The sequence below is a fragment of the Natrix helvetica genome (assembly GCF_964273705.1).
Source record: "Natrix helvetica genome assembly, chromosome: 2".
NCBI classification, from domain to species: domain Eukaryota; kingdom Metazoa; phylum Chordata; class Lepidosauria; order Squamata; family Natricidae; genus Natrix; species Natrix helvetica.
Genome location: NC_138552.1, coordinates 106,553,288 through 106,569,121, shown reverse-complemented (window position 1 = coordinate 106,569,121; position 15,834 = coordinate 106,553,288). Strand labels below are relative to the sequence as shown.

The window sequence follows — 15,834 nt, the reverse complement described above, 5'->3', positions numbered from 1 at the left end:
CACAATACTGACGTTTGGCCACTCTTATTGCCACAAGGTAAGTCCTTACGTAGGTTCTTACTTGTGCTCGGTCGGATTCGGAGCGGGAGGACCTCCACTTGCTCTCTAGGCGTCTCCTAAGGCGTTTCATTGCCCTTAGCTCCCCGTTAAACCAGGGGGCCTGGGTAGATCGTGGCCGTCGGAGAGGCCGCAAAGGCGCCACCCGGTCTAAGGCACCGGCGGCCGCGTTATTCCACGCGGCTACCAGGTCCTCTGCCCGGGGGCGGGGCAGGTCTGCAGGAGGTGGCCCAAGCTCTGCCTGGAACCTATCTGGCTCCATCAGACGCCTGGGGCGGAACCATCTGGGATAGTCTGGTTCCGCCTCCCCGCGGTGGGGAGCAGCGCCAGGGAAGTCCAGCTGGAGAAGTGAGTGATCTGACCATGACAGGGGCGTGATGACTAAATTCCCTCTTCCCAGATCACTCGTCCACTGGTCGGAGACAAACACAAGATCCAGTATGTGGCCTCCCTCGTGTGTGGGGTCCTGAACTACTTGAGTCAGATCCATGGCTGTCATGGAGGCCATGAATTCCCGGGCTGCCCCGGATGCCTCTCCCGTCGATGGCAGGTTAAAATCCCCCATCACTAATAGCTTGGGGGTTTCAACCGCCATCTCCGTGATCCGCTCGAGGAGCCCGGGCAGGGCCGCTGATGTATGGCGGGGAGCCAGGTATACTATCAACAGGCCCAGCTGACTCCCTGGGCCCCATTTCACACCCAGAGACTCACAACCAGATATCTGCGACACAGTGAATTCTCTCGGTGCCAAATCTTCCCGGATGATTATTGCTACCCCACCACCCCTACCTTGACGGTGTTATGAAGAGAGACGGGATGGATAGAAAACTGCAGATGAAAAAGTGGATCAGAAATGGGACAAATGGAAAGGAGTAAAATAGGAACTCTACCTTGGCATATTGTTCCAGAAGAACGGCTGCATCAACATATTTTCTTTTTTCAGAAAGTCTTCCTGAAAGAAGGAAAGTGCTCAGGAGAGAAAATGCAAGATTTTAAAAGGCTGTTTTTCCACTCCTAAAATCAAAGCAGAGATGTGGTGCTTCTACAGAATTTCGAATCTGTAAAAGTTTCAAAAGCCTCCGAACCAAAGGTACCTCCTCGATCACTTATCCCTATTCTTAAACTTTGGCAACAGCTACATGAAAGGGTTAGGGTTATTCCCTGTTATTCCACCCCAGCTATGCAATTCCAGGGAGAGTTCTAGTCCAAAGAACTCTTAGTGGTGATGGCTTACATCAGCGGAAGAGAGTGTGCATATTCTTTCCCAACACCTGAGCCCCATATCATACTTGGCTGGTGCTAAAAAAACATCTTCAGAAGTCTGGCAAGGTTGATGTTTGTGAAGGACCCAACAAAAGTAGCTTTCAATGATAGGTGAACATTAGTGGACCCCCTTGGGTCCCCTGGGAGACGTTACTCAGGGTCACTCATATTCTAGTGATCTCTAGATTGGACTGCTGCCACAAACTCTACATAGGGCTGCTACTGAAATACATTGAAAAACCTCAGGAGGTGTAGAATATTGACACATGCAGTTAGTGTTTTTCAGCATGTGACACCATTGCTAGGTTGTTTGCATGGCCACTGGTATGATTCCGGGTGCAATTCAAGGTCCTGGTAGTCATCTTTAAAGCCCTTCATGGCTTGAGACCAGGTTACTTATTTGGGCTATCTCTTTCTGGCTGCTTCTACGTGCCCTATCTGGTCAAGCAGCAGAGGGCAAAAATGTCAATTATCAAGCCCCAGGAAGAGATATTTTTCGGTCATGGCATCCACTTGGCTGCTATGTGTTTTATATTTTTGTTTTTGCATTTGCTTTTATCATTTGCAGCCCTGAGTCATATATTTGTGATGAGCAGTCACATAAACCTATGGGCAGCCATATAAATCTATGAATAAATAAAATAAGGCATGACAGTTAAGATGCCTTTGGCCATGTCACAACTTGAATGAATTTCTTTTTTTTTTTTTGTATGTTTTATTTATACATTTTTCTTTAACATACATAAGTGCTTAGTAAAGAGCGGGTCAGTTTACTTGTACATAATAATAGTAATAATAATATTATCCACTTATACCTAGTAATAATCTTCCAACTTCTAATTTCTACCTCTATTGTCTACCATTGATAAAACAAATCCCATGTTAAAAAATATTGTGTCTTCTTTCTCCTTTATCATTAATGTTGACCTATCCATTTCTGCAGTCTAATATTTTTCTAATTATATTTTCATCTGTAGGAGTTCCTTATTCTTCCGGTGCTAGGTTGAATGAATTTCTATAAGTTGATCAGCATACAAGCAAAATTAATTTCATGAACTAATTGCAAGCTTAACGGTGGGGTTCATCTACTTGCAGGTATTTATCTTTGTTTTCCATGCCTCTCCAATCCCCCTCTTGGTCTACCTCTCAGCTGAAATTTAGGCTGCATTCAGAGTACATGCCTGTCTTTTTTCCTGCTTTGGTTCTTAAATGATTCTGACAAGAGCCATGCATGTCAGTTGTACTATCTAATAAGAATGAGCAGTCTTTTTAACCACTACGTTTATGTTTTTGGAAGGGAAAAGAAATTGTAAGAAGATAATACAATTAGAAACATTGGGATGGCTAAATTTGGAATGCAGAGACAGGTTTAGGCTCACCTGCCATGCTCCTCGCCAGGCTGGCTAACTTCTCTTCAGTGTAACAAAGCTCAGCAGCTGCGCAGAGAGCTTGCTGCCAGTTGCCATTAATCAGAAAAGCATCCAGAGCTTTCTCAAAAGCACCACATCGGAAGAAGATCAACCCAGCTTGTCCAGCAAGATGCTTCTGGATTAAATATTCTCCGTAGGCATAGCTGATAGTCTGCAAAAGACAGTTACAGGGAAATGGGACCTGGGCCTTCTCACAGATCGAAGAGTTGATTGTTCTTGACTCTTTTTGTAGATGACCGGCAGAGGTCTAAATGAAATTGTAAAGTGCGCATTCCGTTTACTCATCTGCCAAAGGAGCACAGGCTGTCTACCCTCTCTGTGTAGGTGAGGTTGAGAAGCATTTGAAGGCAGTGGTGGAATTCAAAACTTTTTACTACCAGTTCTGTGGGCGTGGCTTGGTGGGTCCATGGCATGGCTTGGTGGGCAGACTTGGTGAGCGTGGCAGGGGAAGGATACTGCGAAATCCCCATTTCCTCCCGTATCAGCTGGGACTTGGGAGGCAGAGAATAGATGGGGGAAGGGCCAGCCAGAGGTGGTATTTGGCGGTTCTCTGAACTACTCAAAATTTCCGCTATTGGTTCTCCAGAACTGGTCAGAACCTGCTGAATACCACCTCTGATCTGAAGGTATGCTATAATTTTGCCTTTTACTGCAGGCAGTCCTCAACTTACAACAGTTCATTTAGTGACCGTTCAAAGTTACAATGGCACTGACAAAAGTGATTTATGACATTTTTCATACTTATGACCTTTGCGGCATCCCCAGGGTCTTGTAATTTACATTTGGATGCTTGAGAACTGGTTCATATTTATGACGGTTGTAGTGTTCAGAGGTCATGCAATCATGTTTTGCGACCTTCTGGCAAGCAAAGTCCATGGGGAAGCCAGATTCAATTAACAACCGTGTAACTACCAGTAATTTAATGCCTGGAATTCATTTATCAAATGTGGCAAGAAAAGTTGTAAATTTCTCCCTTAGCAACATAAATTCTGGGTTAATTTGTGGTCACAAGTTGAGGATTACTTGTAGTTGCGCTTTCCATTGCACATTTGGGGGAAGACTGATAGTATGCATGGAAAAATTATCAGAGAATTCACTTTGCTTTACGAAACCTTCCAAGGAGGAATCCCTGGCAGATTTCTAAGGGAATCAGATTCTACACAACCTTTAAGGCAGACAATTGCAGATCAGATTACTTCTCTAATTCTAAAGACAACAGATCACATTTAAAAGCTTACATGAACCAGAAGTCACAAACCACAAATTTTATGCAAGAGGAGCTTCTAGCTAAAGTATTCTGGATTTGATAAAGAAAAGAAATGTTCAGAGAAAGATATCTGCCACTATGTAGCACATATTTTAGGACTTGAGTACAGCTGCCTGCTCTCACCAGTAAAGGACAGCAAATAAAGATGGATGGAAAACTATTTGTGTACCTTATATTCTTGTGTGCCTGGCAAATAGAGCTTGAGGGCTTCATTATACAAATTCTGATCAACCACCAAATTTAGGAACTCTGGAAAATGTTCTGAGCCTGAGAAAAACAACAGATATTTTCTTCTGACACTCAAAAGACAAAGCTTTGCACAGGTCTGTTGGAGTTAGTTTGACAGGACAACATTTTATTTTAAACTGCAACATGTAAGATGCCCAAATCCAAGAAACAGTCTCTACAGCTTGCAGTCCAAATCATTCATACTTCAAATCCTTTATTTTTATTTTTCAAATCTGGATGACTGCTTAGTACAAATATATCAGACCTGGGGTTTTGGAGGCTCAATATACTGCATCTCCCTTGGCGGCCACTTGCCCATTAAAAAAAACCATCAACAGATTTTTTTTAAACAAAAAAGAAGATAGAAGCAACTGGGGAGGAGCCTCATATGTTTATCTTCTAATTCATCAGATTTTATGTTCTACATCTCCACTTTGTAATGCATAAGTCCCCCCACAGGGATCCGTTCTCAACATTCCATTGGCCTGAAAAGATCTCCTCTCTCCTTACTACTTCTATCCTCACAGTCTCCACTGAGCTGATTCAAAACCTTTCCTAAAGCATGATGGGCTGCATACATGCTCTTCCTTGGGTTCAGAAACTCAATGGCTTCCTTATCAGGTTTACAAAAAAGGATGGCCATCAGCAATTTTAGTCATTTTTAGGCAGTATAATGATGCTAAAACAAAAGGTATTGCTTATTCATGTTTCCAATGCACATACCACATTTACTAAGGTGGTAGAGAGCCTTTGGAAATCTCTTCAAATATTTGTCTATTGAATATCGCTGGTAATTGATTTCCATTTTCTTAAGTTTGTTTAAAAATGGGAGATATTCCTTAGGATCCTGCAAATAAAAAAAGTAACATTAGGACTGAATTGCCACAGTAATTAAAAAACACTGCAATAGCATGCTTTTCTTTAATGAAGAGGGACCACCAAACTAATTTCTGACACTTGTTACAAACATATTTGTACCTTTTGGTATTGTTTTCTGTACCAATTCTTTTGTTCATCATTTTGCTCATGGGTAATTTATTCTATTCACTATGAAATCATACATGGCTTTGTTGATGCCCCACACTGTTACTTCTGATATTATGGAAACCATAAATGTGCGCTCTCCCTCTCCCTCTCCCTCTCTCTCTCCCTCTCCCTCCCTCCCTTCCCACTTTCTCTCATACACACAAAAGAATGAGTCGTTGTTGACAGTCTAATTAAATAGCCAAATGGCTAATGAAATGTAATAATGTGGCTGAGCAACAGAAAAAGCAATACTGAAAAACAAGCAAGACTTGCACTGAATGTACAATTTATTGTATTTTTATAAATGCTGAAGAGTTTGAGTGGTGATGGTGGCAATGTTTGAATGCATTTGTAGTTTTTCTCATAATATAGCTAGACCAAGATTTATGGAATCAGAACAAGATCCAACCCTACCTTCTGAGACTTCTCGGCAACCATGATGACTAAATCAAAGTCATATGTCCCCAATGAATAATCATACAATTCGCTGACATCCACCAGATACAGGAGGTATTTCAATGCTTCTTCCACTTTGACAGATCCAACTGTTTCTGAAGTCTGTCCTGTTAAGATTAATTTTATTTAAAAGCCAGACATTGTTTCCATGTATAATATGGATTCAGTCTTTATGAATTCAATACTGAAAAAGCAAAACTTTATCCAGAAAAAAACCAGGCAATAATGTAATGAGTAAACCCTAGCTTTGGACAAAAGACTATTTTTGCTAATAGGCAATACGGAGGTACTTTTCTGATAAATATACTGAAATACTTTCTCCTTTGTCGTGATTACATCCTTGAATCAGAATTGCCAACTACCAATTCCTGCTATTTTCTCCTTTCCTCTTCCATAAAGGGTTTGTAAGGAATGCCTTTCTCCTGACAGATATCTTGTGGGGAAGGAAGTGAAAATCACTTTTCAATTTCTATTCTATAGTAAAAACGGTGTTCTAGGACACACTTTGGAACTCATTGTTACCTTGCTTTGAGTCCAAAGAACAATAAGGTCATTTCCATTTTAGCTTCTTCCAGAATTACTGAACACTTTTTGTGTCAAAGACACAGCAAAGATATTGCATCATTTCAATGATGGCTTGGGGATGCTATGAAGAGATTCTAACTCAGTAGTGGGAAACTGGTCTAAGCTCTGTTGCTTTATCCTGATTATGTTGCTTTGTGTCATAAATCTGAATGGCCACACGGGCCTTGGAAATGATGCTCACCTTTTCAGTGAGGAGATCCTCAACAGCAATCTGTGTAAGAAGGTGCATAAGAGGGCAATTTGTCTCAACTTGACTGACAGGCAATCTTACCTCTTGATCAGAGTTATGAATAGTCAGTAATATCATTACTTGGAGAACCCCAGCACCATTGGAGCACCTTACCTTCTCCCTCTCTACTCTATTCCCACTCCACCATATCTCTCCCTTGCCATTCAATCTGGAGTACTGACTTTTGGCAACACTTTAGATTTACAGTAACTATGAAGATGTGTGTTATCCGTCCATCTATTTACTTTTATACACACACACACACACACACACACACACACACACTGTATATGTATATACACACGCACATCTTTATTCTCTATGCAATATAGATTCATGCCACTCAGTAATTTAACGTTTGTAAATTGAGGTTCAAAGAGTAAAACAAAAGCCATTAAGTCACACAACATATTTGTATGTGTGTGTGTGTGTATTAATCTGCTTTGCTTGAGTAGAATAAATCACAATATTAATTTGGCTGCCATTTGAAACTCTACCATTCCTGATGTTTAGTTACATACAACAAAGGAGAAATTGGTAGGAAGTGTGCTCTACACACTAGTTACTTGAATTATGATTTGGATAGCCATAGGACAGCGATGGCGAACCTTTTTTGGCTCGCGTGCCACGAGGGGGGGAGCGCAGGGGGGTCGTGTGCGGGTGTGCCGCACCCATAATGCAATGCACGACCCCCCAGTGCGCATGCACGCACAACGCAATCCCCCCCCATTTTTACATACTTTTTTCGCCCTCCCCAGGCTCCAGAGGCTTTATAGGAGCCTGGGGAGGGTCAAAAGAGCCTCCCCCGCCCCACCAGAGGCCCTCCGGAGGCTTCAGGGACCGTCCAGACGGTCCCTGAAGCCTTCAGCACGCTTAAAACGATCCTCCAAGCAAACCGGAAGTGACTTCTGGTTTGCTCGGAGGGTCGTTTTAAGCGCTCCGAAGGCGTCAGGGAAGCCTCCAGACGGTCCCTGAAGCCTTTGGAACACTTAAAATGACCCTCCAAGCAAACCGGAAGTGACTTCCGGTTTGCTCGGAGGGTCGTTTTAAGTGCTCCAATGTGGGATTGAATTGGTTGTGCTCTTGGTCACGTACTCATGTCTGACAGGATATGTGGATTGTCTGTAAGGAACCTTGATTCTTTGAATGGTGATAATTAACTCCTTATGTGTACTTTTACGTGTAACTAATTATCTTTTGGTGCTTTAGACTTTCATGTGTATTGAATAAATAGAGTGTGCCGGGCTTTGTCCTGGGCTACTCATCCCTAGGACAATCCTTGTGTCCGTCTCTTTCATGGGTAGCCGGGAAAATCACCACAAGTGGTGACCCCTGACGTGATTGGAAAGGGAAAATCCAACGGGATTCCCCCCAATGCGTCCGCCTTCCACTCTACTTTCGCCAGGACTTGGACCAGAGCTCCATCAGGTTGTCGCGGGTCGATTCTGATTCTACGTGAGTATGAGTGGTGATCTCTCAACAGTTCTGTTAGAACACGTCAAGGAGATAAGGGAGATAACTAGGCGAAATTATTTTTATTTTCAGCTTAATGGGAAAACAGGTCAGTTGAAAGAGAAAGAAATAAAACTGATTAAGGAGAGAAACGGCTTGGAGCTGGGAAGAGATTTCCTGGCAGTTAAAAAAGTTTCATCCTTGCCTTTATTGTGTGTCTAACTGATTTTACCTGTTCATTTCTTTCCTGAAGCATGTGAATCCAGACTCCATTTCTCATCTGTGATATTCCCATAATGTTTATCTGTTTAGTAACTGATGGTTTTATTTTTCAAACTCTGTCTGCAAGCTATCCCCCCCCCCCACGCTCCTTTATCTCTAATCCTCCAACAATGCCTTTTCTGTGGGGGAGGGAACCTTGTTCTCATGTCTTTCAGCCCTAGAAGATTGTACTCTTCAGTTGAGTATAGATTTTTTTTCCTTTTGGGGGGAGGAGGAGAGTGTTGCCTTGTGTGTGCATGTATGAAATGAAGGAAATTCCTACTAAAGGTTTGCCTTCAACCTGAGTAAAAAAGAACCTCTGCACATTTTTCTGACCAACCTACTCTATTACTCCTAAAGTAAAAACCTGGCTTCCAGAAGACAGTTTTGATTTAGATTTTGTCAACAAATTTGCTGATTTTCTGGCCATGTGTGTGTGTGTGATCATTTCCAGACCTGGAGGGAAGTTGAGATCCTTTATTAATAGAAAATGGAGCTCATTGGCTTATGTACAGCTCCCTGAAGTAATTGTAATAACTGCCTTGCATGAAGAAAGAATGAAATGGGATTTTTGTATGTGAAATTAATGATTGCAGTGCAAATGTGAGTATGTTGATGATAAAAGTTGGTATGAATGTAGTTTGATTCTCTTTGATTTAAAGAAAAAGTAAGTTGCAAGGTTGTTTAATGGTATGTGTGTGTATGCATGTTTGTTATCATTTCAAACCTGAAGGGAGGGTGAGATCCTCTAATAAAAGAAAATGAAGCTTGGTGGCTTGTGGAAAAAAAAAAGCTTTCTGAAATACCTATGATTGTTTGGCATGAGCAAGCATGAAGGTCTGATTGCAGTATGAATGTGAGTATGTGTCCCCCCATGCCCCAGGGAGTGATAAGTGAATGGATCCAGAGATCCACGTGATTGCCTGTGTGAATTCCCCCCCCCCCCCCCCAATCTTCCTTCTGGGTCATTCTTTGGAGGGAAGTAGGAAAGGCGGGGAGAATGAATGTCTGCTCATTTTTACCATGAGTGTGTGTATGAAACGCCCCAGTGATACCTGTGAATGCCTCTAAGAGCAGTTGGTCAATGGAACGGCTTGCCTCCAGGGGTTGTGAATGCCCCAACACTGGAGGTCTTTGAGAGGATGTTGAATGGTTATTTGTCTGAAATGGTATAGGGTTTCCTGCCTAGGCAGGGGGTTGGCCTAGAGGACCTCCAGGGTCCCTTCCAGCTCTACTATTGTATTGTATTGTATTGCAGATTGTTCCAGAAAAAAAGCATAACTGCATGAAATGTTACAATCTTTTTTGCTCCAAATTTCTTTGTTTAAATGCACACGGAGGTATTTTGCTAATTAATTTATGGCAGCTATTGGGGAACCTTTATTTGGATTAGTCCGTCTGTGTCTGCCACTACTTAAAGTTTTTTATTTGATTTATTTTTTCTTTTTTGTGCCCTTGCCACAGTTGAAAAGATTAATGAGATTTTGAGCATTCCATTTGTGGTTTGCGTAACTTGTCAGCTTATTCTTTTAATATTTTTAAGATAAAAAGACTCCGTTTTAAAATGTCTTGCCATTATTATTTTTTAGGCAGTTGTTGAATTAATGACCTTGGGTTTGTTGTAGAAATTGGACCGATTTAATTAATATTATTTTTCCTATTCCAAAATCTGATTTTTAATTTTGTTTTCAGAATAACTTCTTTCTTCAGTGTGCTTTAACTGACTATGTAGTCTGTATTTCATATCATTTGCCTGAAGTTTTTTGGCTTGCGTGTTTAAAGACTTCTTTTCCTACCTCGCAATACCGTTGTTCTTGCAACACTAAAAATTGTCTGTTGCTATTTTAACTTTTCACATCTTTTTTAACAAACTTTTAAACTATATTTCTGACTTTCATTATGTGTGTCAACTTAGTTTTAATTTTTTTAGGTAATTTTTTTAACTATGTTTTTTCTTCAGATTTTTTTTGATAATTTTTTCATCAAAATGCCTGGGGACTGGCACAATTTTGCGATATGCCACTCAACCAGGTCAAGCAAATTGTTTCATCTTGCCCCCAGTGTTTTGGGGCATCCCCCTCTGGGGAAATGGAACTTAATCCTCATGATTTGGCCTTTAATCACTATGGCAAATGGATGTCACCTATGTTTCTTTTTTGGCTCCTTAGAAGTCAATTCATTTATTTTATTTTTTTGGCCACATTTTAATGAGAAGAAACAGCTAATCATGTTTTTTCTCACCTTTTTTCAGCCTTTACTGCCTTGGGCAAACTTTTCTTTTTAAAGACTGATAATGGCCTGGCCTATTTTTCATTGGCCTTTTTTGTAATCTTGTACTACTTGGAACATTATTTTAATTTTGGGGTTTTTTTCCTTAAATGGTCCTTAGGGACTGTCTTCTCAAACAAATAAAAAAGGAGGGATTTTGGGTACCTAACAATTTGGTGTACCCCAATTTGGCTAATTTGGCATAGGTAACATAATAGATTTAAAAAGTTTGTTTGCCTCCCCCGCAAGGGGGACGAGGACATGCTGTGTTTGCTTCTACAGATCTTTGTGGATTCTAGTATATGACCAGTTCTCAAATCCAGTTCCAGAGATGACCAAGATGACTTTACAGACAGCACAGTGGCCAATACGATCTTGCCAAAACAGCTGTCCAGTGATGTGAAAAACCAAAAACCACCAAAGCAGTGCTGAAACAATGACACGTGGAACTAATGCGCTGCCATTTTTGCCAATTCCCTAGTCATCATTTGTTTATGTTTACTTGTTCTGTCATCTCACCCGAAAACTCATTTGAACAGTGACTGTAATAAAAATCTATGGGTGCAACTAGCATCACACACACTGACTTGAACTGTACATGAAACATTTGCTTTCTACATGCTTGGATCCTGTTTGAATCTTGCCTGCAGTAATTCAACACTTCATTGGTTCGAATTATAAGACTATCTTTCATTGAGGATTAATTGCTTATGATCCTCCACCTGATGCAATTGCTTTGTATACTCCCATAGTAGCAGTTCCTGAAAATGTAACATGTGCTAAAGTAGTTAACTGTATATCTTTAAGTAAAAAGCCTCACTGTTTCCATATTAGTTCACCTGCTTTAAATTGTACAGCTTTGAGGAGATTTCCTTTCACTTTGCTTATGTTTGGCTTCTGCAAGGATGGTTTTTTACATATGGTTACGAAACTTTTAATTACATTTCTGTTAATATTAGTGAAGCACAACCTTGCTTTAGCTAGTTAATTCTTGTGTTGCTTTCCAAACAGCAACTTCAGACATCACTTGTGACTCTGAGACTAATGTGGTTGTATGTAATTTGGTCTATGTTAGTAATTAATGTGTTGTTTTAATCTTTCAGATGAATCCAGAACTATCCAGTACCAATTCAATATTTTACACAATTTGGCCTTTGATTTGAAAATTGATACCCTAGGATCCTGGTGGGAAAGCTTTTACCCACAGGTCTGTTGGGGAATGTTTTAAGTTATTTAGTCATCATTTGTGCTAGAGGTAACCTTACGTAAAGACATGTGTAGAAAGCTACCATGATCTCAGTAATTGGTTATCTTGGACGCCTATAAGCTCACCTAATTAGCAGAACCAGATGTGGAATACAGCTATGGTCTCGAGTAGCCTGTTATTTTTTAGCTTAACCAAAAACAATAATTTGTTCTTGTTGTTTTATTCAATGTATTCCGTCTTTGATGTCTGTATGTAGGAATATGGTATCTGGAAAAAGGACAATTATGTACTCAAGCAGCCAAGATGAGCTTATGAAAATCACAACATTTGCAAGTGAAGGAAAAAAAAAAGGGGGAGTTGTGGGATTGAATTGGTTGTGCTCTTGGTCACGTACTCATGTCTGACAGGATATGTGGATTGTCTGTAAGGAACCTTGATTCTTTGAATGGTGATAATTAACTCCTTATGTGTACTTTTACGTGTAACTAATTATCTTTTGGTGCTTTAGACTTTCATGTGTATTGAATAAATAGAGTGTGCCGGGCTTTGTCCTGGGCTACTCATTCCTAGGACAATCCTTGTGTCCGTCTCTTTCATGGGTAGCCGGGAAAATCACCACACTCCAAAGGCATCAGGGAAGCCTCCGGACGGTCCCTGAAGCCTTCGGAACGCTTAAAACGACCCTCCGAGCAAACAGGAAGTGACTTCCGGTTTGCTCGGAGGGTCGTTTTAAGCGTTCCGAAGGCTTCAGGGAAGCCTCCGGATGGTCCCTGAAGCCTCCGGAGGGCCTCCGGGGGGGGGGGGGCGGCTCTTTTCGCCCTCCCCAGTCTCCTATAAAGCCTCTGGAGCCTGGGGAGGGCGAAAAATGGCTTTTCAAAAGGTGAATGCGCTGACAGGGCAGTGCCTCGCGTGCCCTGACAAATGGCTCCACGTGCCACCTGTGGCACGCGTGCCACAGGTTTGCCATCACTGCCATAGGACTATGGAATAATCTAATGCAATACTGCACCTTGAAGCTGACGAATTCTCTGCAGGGCTGTTTCTAGTTCTGGAGGACTCTTTTTGACATGAGAGGTCAGTATGGCTAAGCAGTACCTAAAGAGTCCAGGGGGAAAAAAGGAAGAGTTAAAAATTGGGCACTTTAAAGCTTTGGTTTTTGTTTTGTTTTTTTAAATTCTCTCATGACAATTCTGATTGATGTAGGACTGCTACTGAATTCTACTACTTGTACACCCAGAAATTTTTAAAACGGGCTATTTGATTAAAGCCCAATAAAACAAACAGAATTTTGCTGAATCGCTGAAGTATTATTAACCTGGAAGAAAGGGTTAGTTTTCTTTTTCCAAACCTATTCTTCATTCTAAACAGGCATTGGCTTGTATCAATGTGTGTGACCCTAGACAGCCAGTAACAAGGCCCCACAAGATTGCAAACTTTTAAAGGAAGTTTGTTGTTTGTATTCATGATCTGTATTATATATTTTGTATGCAGTCCCAATTTCCCAGTTGAAAATGGGGTTGAATGATCTATGTCAGGGGTGTCAAACTGGCAGCCCATGGGCTGGATATATCATGCGCAGGCCACACATACCCCAGCTCCGTGAAAGGGAAAAATATCGTGAAACGTCACACAAAGGCAAGAGATCTATGTGTTGAAAGATTGGGAAACTTTTTAAAAAGTCTGGCACTATAGTATGTATGAATGCAGCATGTCTTGTTAGACAGAAGAGAGACATGATATGCTTTCTACTCCTTAAATCAGAAGTACCGTTCCCTCTTTTTTCAATTGGTGAAGGTCCATCAACCTGTAAAAAGTGAGGAAAGAGAGATATGTCTTTCCTTTTCATAGCTCTTGCACTTGAGCTGCTTTCTGAAGATGGACTATCATTAAGACTAAGTATGGGGCTGCATCTTGGGCTTTGTTACCACTTGTTAAAAGTCTGATAGTGTACTGAAACTGCCTTTGTATATGTAGATGTTTTGTAATTTTATGTCCCATACTTAGTAGCACTGATGTTCTCCATTGCTTGTCTCATGGCATCACAGATGATATTAATCTTTTTATTATTGGAAGAGTGCAATTCATTGATACTGGTGGGATCCAGAGGGGGGTACATCGTTTTTGTGAAATCTTCTTCTCTAGGAAAGGGGAAAAAAACGACCTTATTACATTTACAAAGCAAATGTACATATACACAGTGTGATAGTATCAAGCAATAATATTTACTAAAAATATTTGGTAGAGCCAAACTATATGCTATGGTTCCTCAAAAATAAGAAACAAAGTGTTTGGGCACAAAACTGAGCTTTTATTAATACAATTCCTATCCCTTAGAACAGGGGTGTCCAAACTTGGGAACTTTAAGACTTGTGGACTTCATGCTGGCTGGGGAATTCTGGGAGTTGAAGTCCACAAGTCTTAAAGTTCCCAAGTTTGGACACCCCTGCCTTAGAACATCCATAGTATTCTTGAAAATGCAACCAAACCAACAAAGCTCTCAGAAGCTAAGCCAATAGACAAATTTCAGCCTCATCCATTTCATCAGATATATTATTTAGATCCCTTCCTGTAAGTTTTATTTCTATTCAAGTAAAAAAAATCAGAGAAGAAACCATGAAAATATGAGAAAAGTAACTGAATTTGCAGTTTGGGCAGATTGCAAAATCTGGTTTCAGAAATTAAATATATTTAAATGTTATAGAAACAGAACCCTCTCTTAACAGTTATTTTGATAACTTCCCCGCTATTCCCAATCAATAAGTCCCAATGCACTTATCAAGTTTCAACCAAAATGTTTCATTTCCTCTCTTCTACTAACCTAGCCTTGCATTCCTCAACCTGAGTTCCTCTCAATACACTGGATCATAATTCTTAACATGACTACTGGCTGGGGAGACAGTAATGGTACAGTTTTAATCCAACATACATGAATTGCAATTCAATTGGGGAACTTTGCCTCAATTCCTATGGGTAATCCAGATTATTTTATTCTTTTTCGCTTCATATAGTTCTAAGGCTTCTCATGCTGATCTCACTCAGCATATTAAATATTTGCTGGAGTTGGATGGAATCTAATTGTGCCTTGCATATTCATGCATTTAAAAAAACCAAGATGTCTCTTTTTAAAAACACAGAGTAGCTTATATACTGATGGAAAAACCGATTTATAGTACCATTTATTTTCTCTGGCACCAAAGGGAGCAAATTTCAAAACAGAAAGATTACTAGAATTAGAAGGAAGTATTCCTAACCCCTTTCACTATTTCAAAATCCACTTCAAGGTGTAAGAAGCAGTTAGCGCTCTGTCTTAAAAGCCAATCATAAAAGCCAAATACTCACTTCAGTTCTGTGAGGAACAGGTTGATATAATTTACAGAATCAATTTGTTTTATAAATCTTTCCACGTGATTTAAGAAAACCTGAAAAGAAAGCAAATATCATTAAATTTTAATTAAACTGCCATATACTCTACAAGTATCTATTTGAAATGGAAAAATACTCCAATTATCATGAAGTGACTCTCATTGTTCATCACATTCTGATGGAAAGCCTGAATTAGTCCCATGCAGCCACTCTACACATTGGAAAATAATTATATTGTGCTGTGATACAGCAAGATTTCCCAATCCACTAAATCACTAACTTTGATTTTAAAAATAGGAAATGTGTTGGCATCTAATCAAGTTTATATCTTGCTTCAGTGTTTCCCCTTTTTCCTAGCTGATCATATAAACGGATATACTGTATCAACCTCCCTCCATGCCATCAACCCGTTATGAGCTTGGTGAATGGATTGATGACTCTTAAAGACCAAGTGGTGGCAAAAAGAGGTGCCATCTCCCTGTCCTCATCCTGAAAGACTATCATTTGAGTTCACAAGACTCTCTTTCCAGTCTATTTGCCATCCCTTCGCAAGATGCCAACTGAGCCAAGAGCTTCTACTCGCCTTTGGATTGTGGTCATAGAGCAGGTTGAGATTGACTCGCAGCTTCCTCATACATTCAAACGCTTCTTTAAATTGGAGGCTAGCAGGAGAGGTAGAAAAGAGTTTGTCAGTTCCAACATGGCTGCAGAAACATCAAGATGCACAGCCTCTCTGAGGCCA

General features: G+C 40.5%; 1 protein-coding gene across 1 annotated transcript in view; it reads right to left on the bottom strand.

The window, feature by feature from the left end:
* ELP1 (elongator acetyltransferase complex subunit 1) overlaps positions 1-15,834 on the bottom strand; it is a 49,676-nt gene that overhangs the window by 12,945 nt on the left and 20,897 nt on the right. The window contains exons 21-29 of the mRNA XM_081944664.1: positions 15,676-15,754; positions 15,069-15,148; positions 13,730-13,867; positions 12,739-12,824; positions 5,686-5,834; positions 4,969-5,092; positions 4,187-4,284; positions 2,700-2,901; positions 948-1,009 (exon numbers count right to left, since the gene is read on the bottom strand). Coding sequence (XP_081800790.1) covers positions 948-1,009; positions 2,700-2,901; positions 4,187-4,284; positions 4,969-5,092; positions 5,686-5,834; positions 12,739-12,824; positions 13,730-13,867; positions 15,069-15,148; positions 15,676-15,754 — 1,018 coding nt within the window. The remainder of the gene's footprint in view (positions 1-947; positions 1,010-2,699; positions 2,902-4,186; positions 4,285-4,968; positions 5,093-5,685; positions 5,835-12,738; positions 12,825-13,729; positions 13,868-15,068; positions 15,149-15,675; positions 15,755-15,834) is intronic.